At 43.2% G+C, this 27,294-nt stretch overlaps 1 protein-coding gene and 1 long non-coding RNA gene across 4 annotated transcripts; both read right to left on the reverse strand.

Annotated features, from left to right (window-relative positions):
- Positions 1-1,797: 1,797 nt before the first annotated feature.
- LOC115175524 (collagen alpha-2(I) chain) lies at positions 1,798-26,149 on the reverse strand. Of its 3 annotated transcripts, XM_029734811.1 has the most exons (50): positions 25,948-26,146; positions 23,931-23,932; positions 22,848-22,859; positions 22,421-22,456; positions 21,741-21,824; positions 20,814-20,870; positions 19,878-19,922; positions 19,568-19,621; positions 19,316-19,369; positions 19,083-19,136; positions 18,885-18,938; positions 18,065-18,118; positions 17,496-17,540; positions 17,008-17,106; positions 16,659-16,712; positions 16,165-16,263; positions 15,935-15,979; positions 15,400-15,498; positions 15,221-15,274; positions 15,005-15,112; positions 14,824-14,877; positions 14,596-14,694; positions 14,400-14,453; positions 14,079-14,177; positions 13,727-13,780; positions 13,360-13,413; positions 13,142-13,249; positions 12,751-12,795; positions 12,399-12,497; positions 12,026-12,133; positions 11,688-11,741; positions 11,520-11,573; positions 10,627-10,680; positions 9,577-9,630; positions 9,126-9,233; positions 8,725-8,778; positions 8,559-8,612; positions 7,907-8,068; positions 7,478-7,585; positions 7,078-7,185; positions 6,901-6,954; positions 6,430-6,537; positions 5,983-6,036; positions 5,717-5,824; positions 5,056-5,109; positions 4,838-4,945; positions 4,262-4,508; positions 3,751-3,935; positions 3,211-3,453; positions 1,798-2,927 (listed from the first exon to the last, which is right to left on the reverse strand). In XM_029734811.1, the coding sequence occupies exons 1-50, from the start codon at positions 26,015-26,017 to the stop codon at positions 2,781-2,783; spliced, it is 4,071 nt and encodes a 1,356-aa protein (XP_029590671.1). In that variant the 5' UTR covers positions 26,018-26,146; the 3' UTR covers positions 1,798-2,780. The 3 variants fall into 3 exon arrangements, with proteins under 3 accessions (XP_029590671.1, XP_029590672.1, XP_029590673.1); XM_029734812.1 differs by lacking the exon at positions 22,848-22,859 and having other exon boundaries at positions 25,948-26,149; XM_029734813.1 differs by lacking the exon at positions 8,725-8,778.
- On the reverse strand, positions 24,066-25,937 carry LOC115175525 (uncharacterized). The gene is made up of 2 exons (XR_003872052.1): positions 24,885-25,937; positions 24,066-24,799 (listed from the first exon to the last, which is right to left on the reverse strand). It is a non-coding gene; the product is annotated as an uncharacterized LOC115175525 (long non-coding RNA).
- Positions 26,150-27,294: the final 1,145 nt, after the last annotated feature.

Consider the following 27,294-nt stretch of genomic DNA (forward strand, 5'->3'; position numbering starts at 1 on the left):
TGAACCCAAAAAGTGTTCTACCTGGAACCAAAATGGGTTCTGCTATGGGGACAGCCAAAGAACACTTTTTTTCTGAGTGTATGCAAGACAGTCACATTAATAACAATAAGCGGAACAGACTCCAAAAGACACTCATATAACTCACTGCCCTGCTCACGCCAGACAGTGCAGCATAAGCACACATTTTTGACAAATATATAGAAAATTGTTCTTACAAGGACTAACATGACCAAGCATTATCAATTCCCTACTCTAGTGATGTGAGCAGAGCACAGAGATTTTCTTTAATCTGTGATGTAGTGAGGTTGGACCCAGGTATAGAGAAGAGACCAGATGAGGAAATCAGTGGTTAAGGATAAATGTAATACTTTAATGAGAAACAGTACCCACAGGGTCACAGTACACTTGAAAAACAACAAACACCACATCTCAAAAACCCACTCAAGCAACAACCACACACAGTAAACATTTCAAGCTTCTGCAAAGGACTACAGAAAACACACCTCTTTTAACAGGGAAATCATAATGCGAAAACAGCATTCACCTGAGTGTCGTTAATGTCTCTAGGACGGTCTCTGCCGCCCTCTGGTGACAGGTGGAACCATGACATAATAATCATTATCCAATGGCAATCCATAGTTGAGTTCATTGTAACCATATTACTGTTAGCTGTGGTGGATGTTTTAGGCCTGTGTTAGCTGTGGTGGATGTTTTAGCCTACTGAAGGCCTGCGTTAGCTGTGGTGGATGTTGTAACCTACTGTAGACCTGTGTTAGCTGTGTTGGATGTTGTAGCCTAATGTAGCGCTGTGTTATCTGTGGTGGATGTTTTAGCCTAATGTAGCCCTGTGTTAGCTGTGGTGGATGTTGTAGCCTAATGTAGCGCTGTGGTGGATGTTGTAGTCTAATGTAGCCCTGTGTTAGCTGTGGTGGATGTTGTAGCCTAATGTAGCCCTGTGGTAGCTGTGGTGGATGTTTTAGCCTACTGTAGGCCTTTGTTAGCTGTGGTGGATGTTGTAGGCCTGTGTTAGCTATGGTGGATGTTGTAGCCTACTGTAGGCCTGTGTTAGCTATGGTGGATGTTGTAGCCTACTGTTGGCCTGTATTAGCTGTGGTGGATGTTGTAGCCTAATGTAGCGCTGTGGTAGCTGTGGTGGATGTTTTAGCCTACTGTAGGCCTTTGTTAGCTGTGGTGGATGTTGTAGGCCTGTCTTAGCTATGGTGGATGTTGTAGCCTACTGTAGGCCTGTGTTAGCTGTGGTGGATGTTGTAGGCCTGCGTTAGCTATGGTGGATGTTGTAGGCCTGTGTTAGCTATGGTGGATGTTGTAGCCTACTGTTGGCCTGTATTCGCTGTGGTAGATGTTGTAGTCTACTGTAGACCTGTGTTAGCTGTGGTGGACGTTGAAGCCTACTGTAGCCCTGTGTTAGCTGTGGTGGATGTTGTAGCCTAATGTAGCCCTGTGTTAGCTGTGGTGGATGTTGTAGCCTAATGTAGGCCTGTGCTAGCTGTGGTGAATGTTGTAGCCTAGTGTAGGCCTGTGTTAGTTGTGGTGAATGCTACATTTGTAAACAGACATCTGTTTTCATGTACTTGTTGGACTATTTGATTCTTAATCTATTGAAAAAAGGTGTTTGGTTTACTGATAGGTGTTTGGTTTACTGATAGAAAATACATAATGATGATTAAAGAAGTTACTTGCATACTGGCAGGGTTTTTGTATTCTCCTCTTGGTCGTGAAGATGATATGTGGAAGGAAGAGTTAAGTTCTATATATCACCAAAAACACAAAACAATCTTTCAACTCCAACCTCATTTAATAATATCATCATCTTAAAACATGAAAGTACTTTAGTCATTGAATGGTGTCGTTTTGGAACATTGGACATGCTTTATTTCAGAACTTTCACACTTTATTTAAACATCTCACATATACAAAATAGGTACAATAAACTTTGTGGTTTCGTTTTGAGAGAGAGGCCGCCTAAAATCCATTAAAAATGGATAAAATAATGTGCATGGACACTGCATTGATGGGGGGAATTGACGGAGTAAAATGTCTGAACAAAAAGAAAACAAAACTTTGAGACCAAAAAAAAATATTAAAACAAAACCAGAAACAAAGTCAAAACCAGACAAACATCAGACCAGATTTAGGAAAATTCCACCTGCTTAAAATGGGGTTTATCAGGGGGACCTGTACAAGACTCGTCAAAGTCAATACAAAGTAACACAGTGAGAATGAGTGGTTTCCTGCTTTTCCACAGCTGCATGTTTAGCACCATAGATCTCTGCTTCAAGTAATTCAGCACCTTTGATACAGGACAGAGCTTGAAGCCGTAGAATTCGTAACATCTACGTTGTGGATCAGACAGCTTCTCAATAGTATTTTCTAAAACACAGGCATGAGGTAGCTTCAACCTTTTTTTTTTTTTATAAAAAAAAAAAAAATTGTGGTTTTAAACCTCCTCTTTGGAAGATATACAAAGACCACAAAGTGATGCATACTTTCAGCGTTTTTATTACACTTATTAGATTTTTTACAAAATGTTGACATGTTCCACAACATGGTGTTTTCCCGCGTCTCTTTGGGCTGCTGTATTAATTTGCATTGCACAACGCTCCGTTCAGTCCATTGGTCCTCTCCGATAGAGCCCAGCTTAAGCAAGTGGATGCGCAGAGGAAATGAGCATTCAGTATAAAAAAAAAACACACAAAGAAGGGCAGAGATTTTCTTTTTTTCTTTCTTTCTCCCTTTTTTTTAATTTATCATGAGTCTATTTATTTGAAACAGACTGGGCCAATGTCCAAACCAAACTCTTGATCAGCTTCACCAATGTCCAAAGGTGCAATGTCGAGGATGGGCAGGCGAGATGGTTTATTTGTTCTGTATTCAATGACTGTCTTGCTCCACTGGCCAGTGTGTCTCTGCAGAGGTAGGACAAAAGGAGAAACCATGTATCAAAATAGTGCACTCAGTATATCATATCTTGAAAACGTACAATAATACCCTACAGTAGAAACCTATGATACTTTAAATAAAGAGTCAGGTTCCCAAACTCTTTCACTAACCAGGAAGTTACAGAAAACTACCCTGAGCCTGAGTTCACACTTCTACCATGCACTGTATCTACTTGTGGGAGTGAGCACAGATAGAGAACGAACAAAGCTATTGTTCCAGACATTGCAGTATAAAAGAAAGGGGACTTACAGTGCAGCCATCCTCCAGAACGTTGAAAGTGAAGCGGCTGTTGCCCTCGGCCCTCAGCTCCACGTCGTTGGAACCCTGCAGGAGCACAGCCTTCTTCAGGTTGCCGTTCTCTCCGTCCATGTACGCCACGCTGTTCTTGCAGTGGTATGTGATGTTCTGGGTGGCCTGGTTGGCCAGGAGACGCATGAAGGCCAGTTGTGTGGCCATGCTCTGAGGGCTCAGGGTCTCGTCGTTGTAAGCAAACTGAGAAACAACATAGGAGGAATTAAGACAGGATCAGTGTCAAGATGCAGTAATCAAGCATTTAGAGAAAAACCTGGGTGAAGAATCCGATATCTGATGATCTCTTTCAAATGGAACCAATGCAATCAGGTTTATGGTGCTGGAGATGAATGTAAGCCAATAACATGGGCCTATACAATACTACTAAAATATGCCTAGAATCAAACTGGTGTCCCAATCAAATCGATATATCTTCCTCTCAGATGTTCAAACTGTCCGCTCTTGTCATTAGAAATAGTGCAGGTTCAGTCCGCTCACCTCAGTACCACCGTTAATGGTCTCTCCGAACCAGACGTGCTTCTTGTTCTCAGAGCTCCTGTACCAGTTCTTGCGGGCGATGCTCTCGGGGTGAGGGTGGATGCAGGTGTGTCCGGTGGAGAAGTCGCAGTAGGCCTTGATGGCATCAGCAATGCAGCCCTGGTTGGGGTCGATCCAGTAGAAACCTGCAGGGGAGTACAAGAAAGAATGACATTGATTAGCACTGATAATGTTATTATCACTATTATTAATACTTCACTGGGGTTTTGCTGTGTTTAGGTGTTGTTTACGTTTTGAGTTTCATGTTTGATCGCTCAAGGAGAGTATTGATAGTGACATGTAGGGCGATAGATAAAGATATGGAAAGTTAGTTAGTCTGTGTTGAGACTAGAATGAACTAGAGATTTTAGTGGTTAAGAGTTTACAAAGAGAGTGTGAGGGTTCTAAGGCACCTCGGTGAGTCAACCAATCAATGAAGAGAAAGACAGATGTTTCTGTTCCACCAACTCACCGCTGCTCCATTCGGGGTGGCTGAGTCTGATGTCTCTGCAGGTGCGGGCGGGGTTCTTCTTGGAGCCCTCGGGGGTGAGCAGGTTCTCGATCTGGGAGTTCAGGGACTTGATGGTGGCATCCACCTCATAGTCCTTGGCCCTGAGAGAGGGCTGATCGGCTCTGTACTCATCGTAACCACCAGACTGATCGTATCCACCACCAGCGGGACCTGCGGGTCCGGGAAGTCCAGGAGAGCCGGGTGGACCCTGTGGGCGAGAGAAGAGCGTTAACAAGCTCAACCTTAGTAAGGTGGGTCACTGCTGCTGATGCTGCTGCTGCAGAGAAGTATCTCATTCGCACTTTCTCATGCTAAAAGCTTAACTTGTATCAGTGAAGTACTTTTTAAGCAAATTATATGTCAACCTAGATCCATTATGTGTTGCTATGTTAACAGCTAGTGTCTGCCTTCACACCTTAAACAATCAGTCCCCTTCGTCACCAATTCTGTGGCATTTGGCTGACTGACTGAGTGGCTGACTGGCTGACTGACTGGCTGACTGATTGAGGCAGTTATGTGAGTACTAGATATACTCACAGCAGGTCCAAGATGTCCAGGGGAACCACGGTGTCCAACAGGTCCGATAGCACCATGACCTCCAGCTCTACCATCCTTACCAGGGGGACCATGGGGTCCGGCGGGGCCCTAGAGACAAGGAGAGGAGGACAAGGAGAGGTGTCAAATACATTTATCTGTCTAGTTGGAAGAAGATACAATGGAGAGAGCGTTTGATGTGGATAGTAATAGTTACTTACTCTGGGTCCAGCAGGTCCAGTGATACCAGCAGAGCCAGTCTCACCAGATGGTCCCTGTAAGGGAGAGATATGATTAGACAGGAGAGCTCAGGGGTAGCTGAAGTTGGTCCCTGTAGGGGAGAGATATGATTAGACAGGAGAGCTCAGGGGTAGCTGAAGTTGGTCCCTGTAAGGGAGAGATATGATTAGACAGGAGAGCTCAGGGGTAGCTGAAGTTGGTCCCTGTAGGAGAGAGATATGATTAGACAGGAGAGCTCAGGGGTAGCTGAAGTTGGTCCCTGTAGGAGAGAGATATGATTAGACAGGAGAGCTCAGGGGTAGCTAAAGTTGGTCTCTGTAGGGGAGAAATAGGATTAGACAGGAGAGCTCAGGGGTAGCTAAAGTTGGTCTCTGTAGGGGAGAAATAGGATTAGACAGGAGAGCTCAGGGGTAGCTAAAGTTGGTCTCTGTAGGGGAGAGATACAGTTAGCTCAGAAGTAGCTACAGCATAAGAACATTGTCGTACTGTAAATGATTCTGTGGCTATAAGGCGTCTATAAATGAAATGGTGATGCTAATACAAACTTGGGCATATGGGATATTTCAGGATATGAGATTAGATCATATTGAATTGATCTTGATGGATGGAGGATGGATGGTCACAGCAGTCATCATGACTTACATTAGGTCCGGGCATTCCCTGGAGACCACCATGTCCACGCAGACCCTTCATGCCTCTGTCTCCCTTCTCTCCAGCGCCACCCTTCTCTCCACGGGGACCAGCGGGGCCCTACAACACAAGGAGACGCAGAACCATAACACAGGTGTGTTATTTCACATTTAGTATAGGCACAACTAGGCTACGGTGATGCACTAAGATAGTTGAAATGATTAGTGGAGTTCTAATTCAGCAGTCCGAGTCAAGATGAGGTTAGACAGGGTACTCACGGGGGCACCACGGGCACCAGCAGCACCGACAGGACCACCATTTCCAGTGGGGCCCTATAGAGGCAGAGAGGGAGAAGATATATCCACATCAGCATGCTAGAGTTAGAACCACAGGAACCATTCTTCTGTGTAGAGTAGAAGTGATGTTTTTGTTTCATGTGAATGCTTTTTTTCTATAAGTATTGTAGTATTTATTTAATCCTTATTTTACCAGGTAAGTTGACTGAGAACACATTCTCATTTACATTTACAGTAACGACCTGGGGAATAGTTACAGGGGTTATATGGGTATATGAAGAAGGAGCCTCTCATGGGAAAGCTAGGGGAAATACTGTAACATCATGCCATTGCTAACATGGACTCTACCGTCCTTCTAGAAACCAGGTAAAAAGTGCCCTTTGTCAACCCTGTTCAGGGGGGTCCAATTCGGGTAGGGGGGGCACTTACAGACTCTCCACGGTTTCCAGGTCTGCCAGCGGAGCCAGCGGGTCCGTTGGGTCCAGGTTGACCAGAGCTTCCAAGGGCTCCAGGAGAACCAGGCTCACCACGGTCACCCTGCGAGGGGGCAAAGTTCAAGATTCAAAGTTGAAAGTTCAAGACATTATAGTTTTAACTGATATTCATATGAATTTAACATGTTCCTGAGATGAAGTTTGTAAAATGGAAGCCAAAAGGAACATTTCCACTCCACTACAAGATGGATTTAGTCCTGAATTCAGCTCAGGTGAATGGTGTCGTCAGTACTGTGAGGTATAAATTACGCTCCGGGGTGAAGTTTTCCCAAGGTAAAAATCTAGGATCAGCTTCCCCTCTACCAATCGTAACCTTAACCATTAGAGGGGAAAATGCTAAACTGACCCCAGATTAGCGTCTAGGGGCAACTTCTCCCTACAGCATAACTGACAGAGAGCACTGTACCTTGAAGCCAGCAGCTCCGGGACGGCCGGGAGGTCCATCGTTGCCAGTGTTACCCTGTGGGGTGACACAATAGCACGTTAATTGTGTTGTCATGGGGTGAACTAAAATGTAGGATTTGGGCCATGTGTCTAGAATACAGGCTCTGAGTACTTGTTTAACACATCAATCAATCCTTACCTCACGTCCAGCTTCTCCCTGGGTACCAGTCATACCGGGCATGCCAATGTTACCAGAGGGACCACGGGGTCCAGAGGCACCAGCAGGTCCAAGTCTACCAGGCTCACCCTGAATGGCACAGAGTATCACAGGGTCAACACAGTACAAACACATACCATAGTAAGTAACTATGTACTGTATCCATAACTCATCAATAGATTGCAGTGCAAACAAATCTGGTTGTCTGGGCTCTACCTGTCTGGAATAGAACTGTGACTTGCCCCATTTGATCAAAATCATTCCCATAAAATATGACAAATTGCTATTTTTACAGAGCCTTTTTGTTTGTTCTGTGGTCGGATGTGTCTGCTAGGGCAGTTTGAATAATGTTTTGAAACAACAGAAGGTATGATGCTCTCACCACAGCACCAGGACCGCCAGGAAGACCCTTGTCACCACGGGAACCAGGCAGACCAACGAAGCCAGCATGTCCGAGCACACCTTGGGGTCCAGCGGTACCAGGAGCACCCTGAACAGGGACAGGAGATCAGGAGGTGAGAGTGGAGAAAAGCAGAGAACAGAGAAAGAAACACAATCACTTTCCCCCCCATCGCCATTAGTGGTGAATGGGGGTGTTTTGTTATGCAGCCCAAACAATGTAAAACGCTTTGAGACCTAATGAAAAGCTAGCCTGGTCCCAGAAGGGTTCTGTGCTGTTTTGCCAACTCCTATGGTCCTATGGCAAAACAGCACAAACAGATCTGAAACCAGGCTAGTGAAATCCACAGCATAAATCCTTTATTGAGGAGAAGCTTACTGAGAGGCCTCAATGGGAGTTATGATGACTTACGGGAGGACCGCTCTCTCCACTGGGTCCCTTGTCTCCAGTGATACCAGCGGGTCCAACAGCTCCCTGCTCTCCCTGAGGTCCACCGGGGCCAGGATCACCACGGAGACCACGAGGGCCATCCTTACCAGCGGGACCGGCGGAGCCAGGGGGCCCAGCAATACCCTGTGTGTAGGGAAGAGGACAGGACAGGTGGTTGTTGAGGATAAAAAGTGGGAGGAGTATCTGTGTATGTTTGTTCAGAATCAGCCAGGATGTTGTTCTCTCTGATAAGAGACTGACATGAGTGAAATATGAATACAAGGGGTTTGAATAACTACATGATGTCAAGCCAGCATGATATTGCTTCTAAGTACAGATGTAGGCTCTTAATTCGAGCCAATTTGCTATAGCAAGAAAATAAACCTGCAGCAACAGGAAATGTGGATTTTTATGAATACACATTTTTGTAGGGGTTGATCATTTCTTTGTAAGGGAATGTCAAAGTCTAAATTAAAACTTAAGAAGCCTTTTTAAACCTCAAACACACCACACGTTTTAAATGTGTAAAAGTTATCCTGCAACAGGGTGATCAAATTAAGATCCTACATCTGTACAAAATGGCACCTCTGTGTGTTTGTTTCTGTGTGTGTGTTAACACATCTGCCGCACTTACAGCGGGACCGGGGCCTCCAACTCTACCGGCAGCACCAGGGAAACCGGTCAGACCCTGAAGAGAAAGAACACACACAAAGGTCAAAGGTTAGAAAGCAGCCAAGGTCACTGGGTCACAGAGATATGGGGTGTCGTTGTGTGTGTGTGATATCAGTGACAGTACTTACAGAAGGTCCAGCATCACCACGACCACCAGGAGGGCCAGCGGGTCCACTAGCACCCTAGACAAGCACAGGAAGTCAGTTTACATCATCTTCACAAGTAGAGGATATCATTCCCAGTGAGGATGTATATCTTGTAATAATAACATTTGCCACTTAGCATAGGCTTTTATCCAAAGCAACTTAGTCATGCATGCATGCATTATACATATTGGTGGTCCCGGGTATCAAACCCACAACCCTGGCAGTGCAAGCACCATTCTCTACCACCTAAGCCAAACAGGACCATGTACTGCATATACACTGTCTGTGTGAATGATTCAGTGGATTCCCATTGAAGTAGGTGGTAAGAATGAGCAGTGTGTCACACATTGGAATTAAGAGGACCAACTAAGTAAGTGACTTACAGAAGGTCCAGATTGGCCAGCAGGTCCAGCAGGGCCGGCGGGGCCGACATCTCCCTTTCCACCAGCGGGTCCCTTCTCTCCTCTAGGGCCAGACTGACCATCAGAACCCTGCATGGGATGCACAGACGTTGGTCAGAACTGAACCCACAGAACAAAGGCTGCAGAAACACAAGGTAGTGTGTGTGTTTGTGTGTAAACGTGTGTGCACACAAGTTTGTGTATGTGTGTGTATGAGTCTGTCAGTCAGAGAGTGAGTTTGTGTATGTGTGTATTAGTCTGTCAGACAGTGAATTAGTGTGTGTGTTTGTGTGTGTGTTTCCATGCATCGGTCAGTGAAGGAGCGAGTTTGTGTGCATGTCTCCATGTTAAAGAACATCACTATATTTTGATGCATACGTGTATGTGACGTGTTTGTGTGTGGTTTCAGGGTATCAACCGAATGAGTACTTACAGGGGGTCCGGCGAAGCCGGGAGGTCCAGCAGGTCCACCCTCTCCACGCTCTCCCTAAATCAGAGCAGGAACACAGAGACAAATGGTCAGAGGAGCCCATCCATGTGCAGTAGAGATATACACATCCATCCAACCATCCGATCATCCATCCAACCATCCGATCATCCATCCAACCATCCATCCAACTAACCATCCATCCATCCAGACAGATAATCAAGCATCAACTAGACACTGATATAACATGACATTGTTGGATTCTATCTTGAAATATACTTATTCCTGTCACCATACTAGAATGTATTGATTACTTTACATCTATAAGAAATCTATATGTTGGGGTCAATGAAGGGTGAATAGGAACTCTGTGTACAGAAAGTTACTGTGTGAGACAAGGGACAGTACAGAAAGTTTCTGTCTGTTCAAACATTTAATTGCTGAATATGAATATTTCTATGGAAGGAGGTAAAGAGCAACAGTCTAGTCTCAGTTCCTGATAAAGGCAGGCCAGTTTCTGTAGAACTAGGAGAAGGAGAGATGTGGAACTCAACTCGAGATAAGGTCAACAGTTGAAGAGAGAAGAAACCTCTGGGAGGGGGGCCAAAGGGGCCCTCCCCGAAGCCCACCTAACTACAGTCCTATCACACACACACACGCAGGGCTATGACAACACCAGTAAGAGGAAGAGGCTGAGTTCCTGCCTAGCAACAGAGACAGATTGTTTATCTTAGACATACTAGGAGGTGACTCCGCCTAGTCAGAAGGTATAAATATGCTTGTGTGACTTGTATGTTGTGTTTGTAGCTGAAGCACCCAGTGGGTTGAATGAACTTTGAGCTTTTTCTAGTCGTCCGTTTGAGTTTTTACTATGTTTGTTTAGAACCTAACATGATAGTGTTTACTGATATAGCGTCTATATTGGGTAGACATTCTGAATACTAGATCATGTTAGTCCTTAATTCCTTTGATGAGGGGTGATGAGCATACATGTTATGTGTTATAGATGTGTTATATGTGTTATAATGTGTTATATAAGTGTTTGTAGGTACTTACACTGGGTCCACGGAGACCAGCAGGTCCGGCAGGGCCGAAGGAGCCAGACTCACCCTGAAAGAGAGCAAAGATGAGAATGTGTGGGCTGAATCAATCCAAAATATCAATCCAGTCTGTGATTAGTCAACCCTAGACCTTCAAGTTCCACAGAATGTCCAGTATTTGAAGGTATTGACTATTTGTTTCCAAAAAAAAGGCAAAATAGTTGTTACTATGACTACCATCATCAACTGCCATATGCTGGTAGATGAGTTTGAAGTATGATGATGTATAATGGAGCAGGTGTCCAGGCAGTGTGCTTTCTGCCAGGTTCATGTCCAGCGTTAGGAGAAAACGTTTTGAAACAGGGTGGTGCTTGTCCAATTAGAAATGCTACTTTCTGTTTTCCGATGCAAAATGTTTAAAAAATATGGGTGAGCGGTATGGTGTACCCTCCTGAACATGACCCTGGTTTCCATCCTTTGGAGATGGTTGTGACCTCAGCAGTGTGCAACTGCAAACTGCCCAGCAGATGGCGAGGTTGAGATTCTGGCTTCACAAACTGTGGCAGGGGGTGTGCTCATAGTCCTTCTCTTTGGTCTGGAGTAGACAGGCATTTGTTGTTGTCCAAATATTCAGAATGACCACACTCAACAATATGGCCCAGTCCATATCTTGATCACTTGTGGAGAGCCAAAGAGTCTTGAAATGGCCATTGACATCATTGCTCCTCTGTAGGTCAGTGAACATTAGATCTACTCCATCTTGGATCTCTTGGATATGCACAATCGTTGACAAATCTTCCCTAAGTGAGCCCCACAATATTTCTCATCATCTGAACCAACGTATTTCCTTTGTCCTTAGATATCCTTTCATGTGTTGAGGTTAAAGGAGCCGATATTCAGGCTGTTTACCTTTTCACCATTAGCACCGGAAGGTCCAGGGGGTCCACTTGGTCCGGGGGCACCCTAGAAAGAGACACAAGGTACAAAGTCAGACTAAAACACTAGAGACAGAATAACAATGAATTAGATGTTGTTTTCATTGTGAAAGTGACCACATTAGATGAGAGAGGAACTTACACGGGCGCCATCTCTTCCCATGTTACCCTCAAGTCCTCTGTGTCCACCCTCACCCTAGATCGGAAAAGGGGAAAAGACATGTTAGTCACTCATTTAAAATAGCCATTATATAGAGTTGTTTTTAGTCTAGGTCTATCAGATAAAATCAGTATTTCAAATTCTCCCAGTGTTTGTACTTTCAGATAACTTTATCAAGCACTGCATTTCACATCAGCATATCAGAAATGATAATTGACATCAATTATAGCTTTTATGCAACTTTTCACATGATTTCTGTTTTTGTTGTGAAATTTAACTTTTTTATATGTTTACAGGCAGCATATTCTGGGGGGACTTACCTTCTCACCCTTGGGTCCGGGAGTACCACCGGCACCGCGCTCACCGGGCATACCACCGGGTCCTTGGTGTCCGGCGGCACCAACAATGCCGACAGAACCAGGCTCTCCCTGAAACAGAGACATTGGTGAAGAATGGTTCCACCTATAAGTTATCCGTCTCATGGAGCAACCTCATGAGCGGTTAGGAGATTCATCTGACTACAATGCTTAAAAGAACAGTGGTGTATTTCTCATACAGAATACACCAGTACTATCAGATCTATCGTTCATATATTTTGGTTATACCGACTGTAGGGCCAGGAGGATTTCCAGACCACATGACCTGACCAGGTGAACAGGACAAACTCTAAGCCCTTAATAGAGCTGTGCTCACCTTGCCACCATCGGGGCCAGGAGTTCCAGCAGGTCCACGAGCACCGATGGCTCCCTGAGATCCGGCAGAGCCAGCAGGACCGGAGTTTCCACGCTCTCCCTAGGAACAGACATAGAGAGAGAGGGCAACAGTCAGCACCAGGGTTCTGTCATGGGCACAACACAGTATGTATACACTACAAGTGTGTGGATGTAAATTGTATATAAAAATAGGGTCTAGTTAAGACCTATATAGGGCCTTCGTCCTACTTAAGAGTACAGGTAAATGGGTGAACAGCAACATGTGTATGGTTGACCAGCTGTTAGAAGATCATACTTAATGTTCTGTGAGAGGGATTCATGAGTGGATATACCTTGACACCAGCGGGTCCTGGGAGTCCCTGGTCTCCGGGCATACCCTGTTGAGAGATGAATGCTTTGTTAGTTAAAAATATTACAAAACAATGCTTTGTTAGTGCAAAATATTAGTGAGAATACTATTAAAATAAAATATACTGAAATTAACATTAAAGGGTAACATTTCTATAAACAAAAATATGTTTTGCAGTTAATGATTTTGTGGAAATATATATGTGTGTTTTTGGATGTTGGTTTGTTCTAGGTTTGTGGATGTATAATGGGTTTGTGTTACAGGTCAAGGTTCTAGGTTTGTGGATGTATAATGGGTTTGTGTTACAGATCAAGGTTCTAGGTTTGTGGATGTACACTGGATTTGTGATACAGGTTTTAGGTTTGGTTACTCACCTGGTTGCCAGCTTTGCCAGCCTCACCGGCAGGTCCAGCGGGGCCGGGCAGACCCTGGAAACCAGGAGCACCAGAAGGTCCCTGCTCTCCCTTCTCACCAGCGTTACCCTGTAGAAGAGGATGGCATCAAGTTCAATCAAATCAAATACAGTTCACTGTAAGATAAGATTGTAGTTATTACATGTGTGTATTTAAATGAAATAGTGCAGACTACTTACAACGACTCCAGCTGGGCCGGGAGCTCCATTGTTGCCATCAGCGCCGGGGCCGCCCTAAGCAGAGACATGGAGAGAGAGGTAGGTGAATGATCAATGATCCATGATAGTTTTTTCAGAGTTTATCCTGGAACTCATGATTTGAGGAAACACAACTCTATTGTAATGAATGACTATAAATCTAGAGTAAGTAATACATTTGTTTGGACTGTTTGGCACTGTCCTGTCAGTCCTACGAGGTCACAGATTTAGGATACTCAGCTTTACCAACCGCCAATGTGAGAGATATCTACCATAATAGTAAATGAATGCCCTTTTACAGTAGAGAGTTGATAATGTAGTGAATGTTGTCTAATGCGGGGGTACTTACTCTCAGACCAGTTGCACCAGTAGGTCCCTTATCACCCCCCTTGCCAGCCTCACCCTGGAGGGCGAAAGGGAAGAAGAGACCATTGAAATGTCAGATGAACATTATGTTGATGTACAGACCATCATCAAGATAAGTACAACTCTTTCAACTCCTAAAATCACATTCTGTGCATATTTTATTTTATCCTTCAATATCACTTCCTTTTATCTCTTTAGATCATAATCTGTCCATAGCGAAGTGCAACAAGACCCTAGCTGTCTCTCTCATGGTCCAATCTCATGCTATCAAGTCATCCTCTAGCAGATCTCCTTCCTGGTTTTACTTGCTGGTTCTACTTCCAGTTCCTACTTACTCCAGGTCCCTTGGGGCCGGGGAATCCGATGTTACCGGGCTGGCCTCTGGGTCCAGTTGGGCCGGGGGGACCAGTGCGGCCATCCAGACCAGCAGCACCCTGGAAGAGGACACACACAAAACAACGTGGATCATATATGACACAACACCACCGGGTGGGTGTTAACATTGGTGGTGGATGGGGTGGGTAACCGTGCCACCAACACAATGGGACTGCTTTGAACCAATCCATTATCATGTCACCAGTTTTATTGTATACTTTTTTTATGATGTAGAGCGTTTGAAAGGATCAATATTGGAGATGACGTGTTTGATCACTTACAGATGGGCCTTCCTTGCCTGGGGGTCCACCCTGACCAGAGTTTCCGGGGAGGCCCTATAAACAGACAGAACTTGTTAGTCATTCAGCATCACGGCTAGAGAACACATGCTATATTTGGTTCAGAGATTAGACAATCAGAGAATCCATTACACATCTGATACAAACATTTTGATTGACAGGTGTGTGTGACACTTACTCTGGCTCCAGTCAGACCAGACTCGCCAGCACGACCGGCATCACCAGGGGCTCCACGGATACCAGCAGGGCCGGTGGCTCCACGAGCTCCGGGCATACCCTGTCAGAGAGAGGAGGAAGAGCAACCCATGAGTACAAAACAGTCACTAAATTACAAGGTAAAAGTCACCGTTTTTTTCTGACTTTGAACATTTATCATCATGGTAAATCATATTTTTTGGTAACTTACAATGGGACCACCTCTTCCCTCCAGACCAGGCAGACCACGAGTTCCAGCACCTCCCTACAACACACACAGAGAGAGAGACATGATTCAACCATAACCCCTCATCTGCAACTTATATCAAACACACCACAAAATATATCCCTAGCCTGGGTCTAGTAAACTGGGTCTGGGATAATATACTCACTCTAGCTCCACGCAGACCAGCGGGCCCGGTGGCACCAGCCTCGCCAGTCGAGCCTCTCTTGCCCTCTTCACCAGCGGGACCAGCGGCACCCTGGACACCAGAGTGACCCTGAAGGAGAAAGCAGAGACATTAGAGACTGCCACAAACACACACCATGTACTGACATAATGCTAGAGCATACCTATACTGCTAAACAGCAGTAGTATGGATACTCACAGGCTCTCCCTTAGCACCAGAATCTCCCTTTTGTCCAGAGGGTCCAGGGTCACCCTGCAGTCAAAGAAACACAGATACATGATCAAATCACTCAATATTCATACCGATTGTGTGAATAAAGTAAATGTTCTGTGAAGTTAAGTGTTGTTGCATTGGATTTTAGGTCCAGCGGTACTCACACCAAGGCCTCTAGCTCCAGTGGATCCTTGGGGGCCCTGGGGGCCGGGACCTCCTCTTGGGCCAGGGAAACCAGGGGCTCCAGCAACACCGGGGAGACCCTAGAACACACACACACACACACACACACACACACACACACACACACACACACACACACAGAATGGAAGAAATGGTGAGTAAGGAGACAGCTGAAGGACCTACTGCATAAACATTACCATACCATTACCTAATCACATTACCCAATATCCAATGGTTTCACTACAACAGTTACTTATGGCTAATATCACATGTATGTAATGTGGGAACAACTGAAATAAGTTCTGTACATCATGAATTCCAAAGCTGAAGTGATTCATTGTTGATGTTGTTTGAGTGATATTTACTGTTGCGCTACATTCATAACTCATATCATACCTACACAAGTTCAAGGATCAAGTGAACAAGCTTTTACATCTTGACCCTTGTCTGGCCCTAAATAACCATTGAACTGTCAATCTAGTCTACCCACAATGCAACTATGGCCAGAATACTTACAGCAGCTCCCTTGGCGCCGTTGATACCGTTGTTACCAGGGTTACCCTACAAGGAGGGGAAAAGGAAAGAGAGTGTTGCAGACAAGTGTGTGGAGGTGCCAAGATAACAAGAAACCATGATGCATGATGCTAAATAATGACGGTACATACAGTACATCAGGAAAAGATAACCACAAAACAAGAGAGAGCCTTCAATGCAACATGTTTCACACTGAGAATGTGTATACTTACAACGGGACCGACGGGGCCAACAGCTCCATTGATACCGGGCTCTCCTCTGCCTCCCTGAGGTCCGGATGGGCCATTGGATCCAACACCTCCAATCTCTCCCTGTTACAGAGTCACACTATCCAGTCAGATGGGTAGTGGGCTGTTTTAGGATGCTATATAGATGTTTTATGGTATATAAATCCTCATGGGAATACTATGCATGGAATCAGTAGTTTGGTCAATGTGATTGGTCCCTTTACAGTAAACCAATCAGATTACCGGATAGTGATAACCAATTAGAGAGTCATGATGTTTTGGGTGTGGAGAAAGCTTCTTAGATGTGCCTTTATAGTTCCCAGAACTGGGTATCTGGGAATCTTCCTTGGTGTCCACACTAATAATGTCCATGATATTCTACAGATTACATTCTACAGGTGATATTCCAAGGATGATATACTAAGGATTGTGATAATGAAGAACTACACTGGAGATGACCATGATGACATCACACTTACCTTGGGGCCAGGGGCACCAGGGAAACCAGGGGGGCCAGCTGCTCCAAGAGGACCCTGGGAAACAGGAAATAGAGAGAGGACATAGTGAAATAGAGGTCAAGGGTTACAGTAAAGGGTTGTTAGATGAAGCTACCCCTAGAAGCAGACGATCTAACTTCAGTTTTAGCATTTCCACCTGTAATGATTTAGGTTAGGATTAGGTTAGGATTAGGTTAGGATTAGGGATCAGATCTGGGCCTAAAGGCACAGTGACTTCTATCTGGCATTATATTACACAACAGAGGGGTCACATGTATGTGATCGGTTTAGGGGTCAGAGGTTATTGGGTCAAAGGGGGAGCCGGACTCACAGCAGGGCCGGCGGGTCCAGTGCTTCCATCAGCACCACGGGCACCAGCAGGTCCAGCAGGGCCGGCACGCCCTCTCTCACCATTCAGACCACGAGAACCCTGGGGTGGGCAAGAGAGAGAGAGTGCGAGAGAGTGCGAGAGAGAGAGAGAGAGAGAGTGAGAGTGAGAAAGAGAGAGTATGGTTGAGGACAAGTGCACTGCGATTTTGTAAAGTGTGTATGTACTGAGAATGTGTTGTATATAATCTATTCCTGGTTGTACAATTGATGTCCTCATCTCCACTGTGTGTGTCCTTTGCAATCAGCTATGTGAATGCAATGTCTTTTGAATGTGACAAATGGTAAAGAATCATCGTGAGGTACATTCAGACTCTATGCAGGTGACATCATGTTTCATTAGTGATACATGTACATATGCCTTGCCTGGCACCTGACAACATGCTGATGCTGACTTTTCCCTCTAGGGGACAATACGATGTGTGAACTTACAGCTGGTCCGGGGGATCCGTTAGCTCCATGGGCACCTGTCTCACCCTATGGGAGAAGCAGAAGAACACGTATTCAGATGACAGGCACTCATAGGAGGTAGAAAGTTACGATGAGTTTGAACTCTGGGACATATCTAGATTGGTAAGCATGAGTGTCCTAAAAAATGTATTCTCTGAGATTTAGAAAAAATATGTAGTACTATGTATGTTAGTGGTAAAACAAGAACTGACCTTTGAGTAACTGCTATCAATGTAGGGTAATCGCGACTAAACATGCACTAAAATGTGCTACTGTATGTGAAACTCACTTTACTTTTAGGTGTTACAGGGCCTGTTTCCTGGACCCAGATTCATCTTATACGTGGAATAAAAAGCTTGCACAATGGATCTCTCCATTGAAAATGTTTCCTAGTTCAGGACTAGGCCTAATCTGTGTCCGGGAAACCAGCCCACAAAGATGAAAGCTAAATCTCTGTTACACCTCTGTATTAGGCCTCTTGTGAAATATGTTAGATTTGCCAGCGGTAAGAGAATAAATTGTGATTGAGGAACGTGTGGCTACAACGTTACCTTAGCACCAGCGGTACCAGACTCTCCCTTGCGTCCATCCAGACCATTGTAACCCTGGAGCACAACGAGAACAGGTTAGCATCCTGAGACAATACACAAATATTATAGTCTAAAATCAATTAAAACAGTAAAATATGTATATAAAATGATATTTTTCCCCATATCATTCAGAGCATTTTGATTATCTGGTGAGGGAGTTGTTTGTTTGATCATTATCTAGAGATCTCTGCTTCTTGTTGTTCGTTTGATCATTATCTAGAGATCTCTGCTTCTTGTTGTTTGTTTGATCATTATCTAGAGATCTCTGCTTCTTGTTGTTTGTTTGATCATTATCTAGAGATCTCTGCTTCTTGCATTCTATTTGATATGGGATGCATTTTCGCTCAGCTTCATCGGATACAACTCCTCCTAATTTCCCATAATCACCACAGTTTTACCTTTATATCACAAGCTATTCCCTTCATAGTGCACTTGACTGGAGCCACATAGGTCAGAAGTAGTGCTCTAAATAGGGAATAGGGTGTCATTTGAAATGAGGGATATGTGTGCAAGAGGAAGCAGGAGATGTGTGGGATACCGTGATATACATCTTTTCAGAACATGACAGGGTCACAATCAGTGAGGTGCAACATTACAGAACATCCAGATAGAAATGTATTATGTAGAATAGACACGCTTCTCTGTCATGTGGAATAGGGAATCACATCAGCTCTATATAAGTCACCTCTATCTGTAACCTTCAGAGCATTGCACCCTCCTGAAGGAGTTGGGAAGACATTAGGAGTGGCAGGGCCTGGCAGGTATTTATGTAAATACTCACTCTGTGTCCCTTCATTCCAGGAAGTCCAGGAGTTCCGGGGAATCCACGAGCACCCTACAGAGGAGGGAGAGAAGAGGTTAGAAAAACTGTGTCTCTTTCTCTGCATGTTTTAAGTGATAACACTTGGTGGGTTCATGCATATTTAGTCTCAAATGTAATTTAGTTAACAAATCTGTCAGCTCTGGACATTGCCCTTACCTGAGTTCCGGGGCCACCTCTGTCACCAGGCTTGCCAGGTCTGCCGTTGTTACCCTACAAGTGAACATACAAGCTGCATTAGATGTGTATACTGTAGGTCCACTATCATGAAAGAATTTGTAGTATGTAGATTTTCCACATTCACTTATCGCCCCAGTAGGCAAGAAGTGCCACAGTTAATTATTTCAAAAGTTAGACCAAAATAACGCAGATGATTTTAACTGTTTACTTACGTCCTCACCAGGCTTGCCAGCGGATCCAGCGGGTCCACGAGCACCAATGGCGCCCTTGGATGAGAGAGAGGTCTCAGGTCAGAGGTCAGGGTTCAGGGTTAAGGTCACAGTCACATTCTAAGTTCTAGGTTCTAAGTTATAGATTGCCTTTCTGTGTAGTAGTGTCAATTAGTAAAAGGCTTGATGATTAGTTGACTAGTGGAATTAGGTGTGCCAGTTTAGGTTAGAGTTTCCATGAGAGAGTTATCTTACAGTCTGTCCGGGTTCTCCAGGCTCTCCAGCGTGTCCTGTGAATCCTTGGGGTCCCTGTTGATGAGAAGGCACATCAGTGAGCCATTTTGTCCAAATGAGACATCGAAATAAAACAACGATATCAGTTAGGTGTAAGGAGCAGAACCAGGAGTTATTCCATCCTGACCATGTGACCTGACCAGGGAAAACAGGGGATTTTTACTGATCAGGTCACTTAGTCAAGAAGACCTCCTGGCCTTTGTGTTGAGTTTATATGAGAGAAAGACACAACATTGAGTCATTTGACATATTACATTAGTGAACTACTTACAGGGGATCCGGGAGGTCCGTTGGGTCCTCTAGATCCCATTAAACCCTGAGGAGAGAATGACAAATCACATTCAAATAAGATCAAACAAAAGCACCTACATCATTTCAATACTGTTCAATGGAAGTGCACATCCAATGTAGATATAAATCAGTGTATGGGGGAATGCAGTTGGAAATATGGCCACCCAAAAACTTTAGCATAAAATCGGGGAACGCATGCCTATAAAAATCGAGAAATGTATGAGATCTTATCTGAAATGAAATGTATGAGATCTTATCTGAAATGAAATCTTAAAGGATTTGGGAGGAAGGGGAGGAAGGGGAGGAAGGGGAGGAAGGGGAATACAATTTGAAGAGAATAAAAGGGTAATACAACTATTCATGTTTACCCAATTGGTATTCTATTAGTAAACACTTAGCTATGTATCTATTGGTAAACACTTAGCTATGAGAGGGGTCACAGCAACAGATGAAGAAATAACTGCTGTGCACCTATGTCCAGAGTTTGGTGTAATATTCTGTCAGCTGCTCCATGCAGGACGATGAAGAGGTTTTGATCAGTGCATGATCTACAATGATCTATTCCACAACGTTGTTTCTGGCTGAATTCCAATATAGACCCATAGGCACTGAGAAGATTAGGAATAGGTAGAAGCCTTACGGTTATAACTCTACCTTGCCCTCTCATAGGCCAGGTGGAATTTTCACAACATTACTTGCTTACATCCATCTTATCAGATCCACACAAGTGCCTAGGGGCCAGGGGCTAGGCAAGGGCTAGTGCCAAGGGAATATGCCTATGGGCTAAGCAGGGACAGTGCCAGGGGCTGGTGCCTTGTAGGTGGTGGCTACAGGATAGTGCCAAGGGGTTAGGGGTGAGGGTTTAATTTGGGGTTAATTCATGGTCACCCTCTCCCTCTTGAATTTGAGGCCTCACCATTGGTCCAGGTCCGGGGTCACTGCCCTTTCCTCCATCAAACTGAGCAGCAAAGTTCTGGCAAAAGAAAAAAGGGACACAAATCCTTAGCACACACATTAACAAGGAATAAAAGCCATGTTCAGGTAATTATGATAATATACATGTATTGTGACAAATAATAATTGCACAGTAGTCATAAATTCCATTGGTTAATCCCATATGTTCGGTTGAGGGTCTTGAGACATGAGAGTAGTAGTCCTTAGTATCAACCATGATGAACCACACTGAACAATACTAACAAACTGTACCAGTATTGAACATTTATTTTTGGTCTAAAACTAAATAATCTCATAATATAAACTCACTGGAACCTACATTCACCTTGTCATGTGTGTAATAACATGGTAGTAACTATGTAACAACAGCACTGGCAGCCATGTTTATGTTTTACTGTGTCACAGGGTCATCGTGGGGTCAAAGGGTCATAGGCCACAGGGTCAAAGGTCAACAGGGTATGAGTTCATCAGGGCATGAGGTCATGGGGTCAAGACCACCCAATTGAACCCATCCCTAGTGAGTAAGGCACACTTTGAACACTTAACATGGCTGATTTGAAAGAGGAACCAAGTGCCATGCCTGATAAACACACCAGAGCAGATGGGTGTTGTTGGGTGAAAAATGTCTGACATCTTCTGAGGGACAAATTACAGCCAGTAATTTTTTGAGTGAGAAAATTAGGGTAAACTTCAGTTACAGATCTGTCAGACATTTTCAAAGTAACAGAACTGTTAGTCATTTAGAGAAAATTAGGGACATTTTCCGAATAACAGAACTGTCAGTCAATTAGAGAAAATTAGGGACATTTTCAGAATAACAGAACTGTCAGTCAATTAGAGAAAATTAGGGACATTTTTGTGATAAAAATAATAATATAGGTGAACTTACTCCTCCAAGTCCTGGGGGACCAGGGGGGCCGGCAACCCCGGGGAGTCCATGTTTACCATCTCTTCCATTAGGACCTTGGGGACCCTATCAGACAGAGAGAGAGAGACAGAGAAATACTTATTATTAAAGAAAGTCTGAGCTAAAATACTTTATATTCTATACATATTTCTGTTATTGTTGATGTTGTTTATGATTACTTTCTATTTCAGTTTTGTTTTCTGTTTTGTTTTCTGGTGTGATTGCACTGTCCTGCACTGTCCTGTGACATACTGTAAGTGCCATACCGTACACTATAGACAAACAGGAAAACATATTACATAAGCACAATTATTACAAAATTGTTATGATTTACATAATGATGTTTAATTTATTTAAAATCATCTAAAATATGTAATTGCTAATATGTTCAGAATATAGCTGGGTAAAAATACATCCAATAATATTGTTGTCAACATCGAGGATCTAGGTCTCTGTGCCATGACAACAAGTGGGGGGGCAACATGGGGTAACAGTAAGTCATGTAGCCCTCTCAGAAATGTGCATTTAAACAAGTGTAGTGACTTACAGACACATAACATACAACCTCTACACACCAAAGGAAAATTACAATAATTATTGAACAAGGAAAATGTCAAAGCATTTTAAAGTTCACACAAAACAGCTGTGTTTTCTTTGCTTACCCTGTCACCTCGAGGCCCCTTAGCTCCTCTTGGGCCCTATGGTGGGAAAATATCTCAATCAGACAAACATACAAGACAGATGACTCAAATATACGTTTTAAAAGCTTATCAGTGCCTCTAGCAAAGCAGGTCATAGACCCTAATCTCAAATGAATGATTGCATCAATGTTAATAAATTTATAGCATTTGAAGGTAGTATCACATTATGTGTCATAATGTATACGTATGTGTACATAATGTGTACATAAACTTGACCTTACGGTTTAAGGACAAGCATATCCACACATTAACTTTACTGTATGAGTCAACAGTGCATGCTGACTAGGCCTCAACATTTGATCTTTGACCTTTGAGCCTGAGCCTCAAAGTTCAGATATGCCACACGTTTCTATACTAGTAAATGACACATAAGAACATGTTTGCTCACCTTGAGTCCCCCCTAGATAGAAAATAAGATAAATAAATATAAGATTTATTTATTCAGTCTTTTCCACCACATTTCTTATGTCATTCAACATGTAGGCTATATCAACTGTATATCAGCTTTTTCAGCCCTCTTATTTGCCAACAAAGCATATTAGTTGCCAGTGTCATAAAACATTATTGCATGCATACATGTATATTATAAGCCACATGCTCGTGCAGATAACTACAACAAATATCAAACGCATAACATCACATACAGATCTAATGTTATCTTATTCACAATTGCAGAGAGATGTTTAAAAGAGCAGTATGGAGCTGGTTAACTGGCTGAATGCCAAATCCAGATTGATGTTGGATGACAGTAGGCTATGTAGGTGGATAGGCCAATCAGTCAATCAATCACTCCTAATCTATCATAATCAATTCCCCTTATAGATCCACTGCTCCTTTAAAACATCAGAATGCCAATATAACTGCTGAGATACAATTTCCAGGTGAGCAATTTGTAGCAATCTCAACTATACCAGGCAATTCTGAACAGGCCAAACTTCCTTCATACTGTAAAAAATGTCTGATAAAATAAACATGACCATGGTCCATTCCAAATCGAGTTATCATAGAAGGAGTGCTGATCTAGGATCAGGTCCCCCTTGTCCACATCATATTTTTTGTTATGATTTAAAAGGATAGACTGATCCTAGATCAGCACTTCTCTGAGTCTTAGTGAATACGGGCCTGGAATGTATCTGCAATGTTTAGCTTTCAAACCTTTTCCTGATTCTATTAAAGGACATCTTGTGCCCAGTGGCCCCATGGGTAAACCAGCACCAGCACAGGCGGTTTTAACTTTCACTGACACTACCCCTGACCAATAGGACCCTCACCTATTCATTGGCAGAAAGTGAAGTAAAAAGGGATAGCCTAAAATGAAACTGTAACAGTCTGCTATAGTTGAGATCGCTCATATTGTCGACAGAGGGAACTTTCCACCGAATATCAGCTGGAATTTGGAACAGACAAGAGGCAAAAGGTAAAATATCTTCTAAAAGCTGTTTGATAGATAATATCATGCACATGTACTAACCGCTGTGATGTTGCAATAAGGAGGAGGAGGAGGAGGAGGAGGAGAGGAGGAAGAGGAGGAGAGGGAAAAAGGGATACTCAGTTAGAACATGATAACTTTAGGAAAAACAAATGTCAAAAATTTGAAGTACAATCGTTTTTTTTGTTGTTGAAGCAATCTACATTTTTATCCACTTTCTATATTCCAACCATTTGTTCAATTCAAGTTGCCCTCTTCTTTTCCTTCAGAGCAAATTACTGTTATGAATTCTATGATTATATAATATACACAGAACTGGATCTAATCAATGAAATGCAAGGGAGCTGACATTAGCCTATTTCAAAATGTATGAATAAATGAATAAAGATTAGCATTAGATGCATCTAAAATCCTATCTGACAACAAAAAAGTGAAAGTGATATCGAAGCTGGCCATATACATGTTCTAATCGAGTTAGTCAACACATTTGGGTTTCAGAAGGCCTGAAGTTTTCTTTAGGGCCCATAGTACTGTAAGCATTGGCTCAATACACACACTGCTAATAAACTAGCTTCTACAGTTAAGCTGCAGTTGTCTCTCAGGAATGTGTCTAAAAACCATTATAATCTTCTACATTGTTCACAACATCCCACTGACTGTTCATTTCAGTGTGAATCGAACACTAGCTAATGAGCAAGCAGTCAGGTGAATACAGGTCTGTACTGCCACATCCCATAAGGACAACAACTTGGCATTGTGGTGGAGAGGAGATCAGAAATAAGTATTTTGTTTTTAGGTATGTGGATGCACAACTATAACTCAAGTGAGAAGTTTTTTTACAATACCTGAGCAAATTATATCGTGTGCTATGCCATCCTATTCTGTTTCATTCCATCCTTCCCAATTTTATCCTATAAATGGCAACTTAATTTTTAGGAGTTCAATTTGGTCTAAATGACTAAATGAGTTGAATAAAGATTTAATCCAAGAACCTACGGGTGTGAGATCCAAGAACCTACGGGTGTGAGGATATTAGAAGAACTATCATCTTATGTCGCTGGTGATGACCAATGATGAACTAAGCTTTTCCTGTATAAGCCTCAGTGGTGTCCTCAATCTGATGTGGCATAACAACTGGTTATTTACTCTACATTTGGTCCTGCCCTGCTGATGATGGAGTGGCATTGCACCTCCTCTGAAATACTGCGGTGTCAGGCCCTCACCACTAGAAGGCGCCTTTGAACACTAAAAATAATATAATCATGGAAAATATTGTTTAAATTTATAGTACTTGTAAATATAAATCAAATGTCATGTGTATTGCTTGAAACTAATGCTTTATATTCTTATAATACTGATAATAACTTTTTTTTTTAACGAAATAGCCCTAGCCCTAACTATGCAAAACCTTATCTTCCACAATGCCCAGAAAATAAGCCCTACATTGCACTAAGTAACTTCAATAATATGTAGAAATAATTATGGGATCGAAAATCAATTTTTTTGTTAAGATCTGTATGTATTTCTATAGAAAATAAATCGAAGAGGGTTGATGCCAAAAGGGATCCTGTTCAATATGACCACTGGGGGGCGGCCTTTCAATTCCCTATAATAAAAGTTAATTCCCTGGACTCCTGAAACAGTATGTACAACGCCCCAAACTTTTCATACTAGGAGTTTACAGATACATTCCATTTGTAGTCTAAATGTTGGTAGTTCCACTGGGCTAAAATCTATTCAAAATCACTAAAAGAACAACTTCCTTCAAGGCCGTTAATTATTTTCATCAGGGCGTTTCTCTCTCTCTCTCTCTCTCTGAGACTAATCAAATTGACAATTGTATCCACGGAAGAATAATGAAGAATCCACCGAAATGACCAGGATCCGGTCGGTTTTATACGGGATAGCCAGAGGGAAGCGCTCAAAATAACTTTTAGCTGTCCTCGGGTTGATTTCCAAGTAAGTTCCAAATAAAAACCCAAGCATAAGAGTCCTCCCGAACTCTTAAAACGGGACCAAAAATCCTCGGTAAAACACAAAAAGCAGATATCAAACTTACATTGGCATGATGCTAGCAATGAAGTTACTGCAAGCAGCAACAGAATCCGGTTATCCACAAAGCTGAGCATGTCTAAGCAGACATGCAGACTCCTTGTGCTGCAGTGCCCTGTATTAACTACTTCAAGCAGGCATACAGTTGTGGTGACTAGAATTACTCCAAGCTTGGAAACCTACTGCCGTGATGCTAGAATAATAAAGACTAATCAGTCCTATTTATATGGCAGGAGGTTCCTTTGTCTGCGTGTCAAGAGTTAGCCCCTGGACCAATAGGAGAAGTGAAATCCTATGACTCCCATCCCATCCCAGCCCCAGTAAGTCATGTGGTCCTACATCTCCAGCCTTCCCTCAGAAACGTTGGCAATGCTTCGGCGATGATGACGAGTGCAACCGTTTAATTAGATCCATTCTTGAGGACGTGGACAATGTAGACGTTTTAAAAGGAGCAAGACCTGCATTTTTTTCAGACTTTTTGTAAGGTGGTTCATCACACTGGACGTGTAGCCGAGAGGGAAGCGGTAGTCCAGTCAGTGCGTCGGGGCTGAGTGAGGGCGCGTTGGGCATCCGACTGTCACCTTGCGCTTTGCCCGGTTCGGGTCTGCTGCGTAATATGTCCAGTGCGGTGCGCGCAGTAATGCATGGGCACCGGGGACTTACATCTCTTTCAATAGGATTTAAAGAAGCAAATGCCATACAGGGAAAGGATGCAAGAGATGTTTCTTTTTTTATAACTCATTTCATTTCGAAGTGGTCTGTTTGTACTTCAAGTTGTACTTTACCGCGGATTTAGCTTATATTTGACTTATTTTCCACAAAAGCCATCTGTATTCACTTTATTTAATTAAATTATGCTTTGTTTATTATAATCACTATTTACTGTTTGCACAATCATTTAACTGACTTAACACACAGGCCTCTCCCTGCCTGACAACATTGTAAAGCTTCCCTAAATGGTCTAAATTACTCCTAGCTAAAACACAGCAATTTCATCTAATCAAAGCAGAAAATGTATGAATAGCATTTCGTTTCCAAACATTTGACATGTCTATCTGAGTGAATAAAATCCCACGTTTAATGACAGATCACCCCCAAGCAACATTCATTACAGTAGAGTATATGAGTTTTGCTGCTATAAATGATAACACATCTGTTAATGAATGAATACATTATAACACAGGTGTTGGTGGATCCGGTTCTCAAAAGGTACTAAGCCCTATATTTAGGAAGAGCCTGTGCATTACCATGGAATGAAAAGGAGGTAGTCGACACCTTAGATGGGAGTAAACAAAGGGCAGGTGAGAGGGATCTAATTTCAGATGGCCACATGACCAGACATGTCAGTAGTCAC

This window comes from Salmo trutta, chromosome 36 (assembly GCF_901001165.1).
Source record: "Salmo trutta chromosome 36, fSalTru1.1, whole genome shotgun sequence".
In the NCBI taxonomy this organism is placed as follows: Eukaryota; Metazoa; Chordata; class Actinopteri; order Salmoniformes; family Salmonidae; genus Salmo; species Salmo trutta.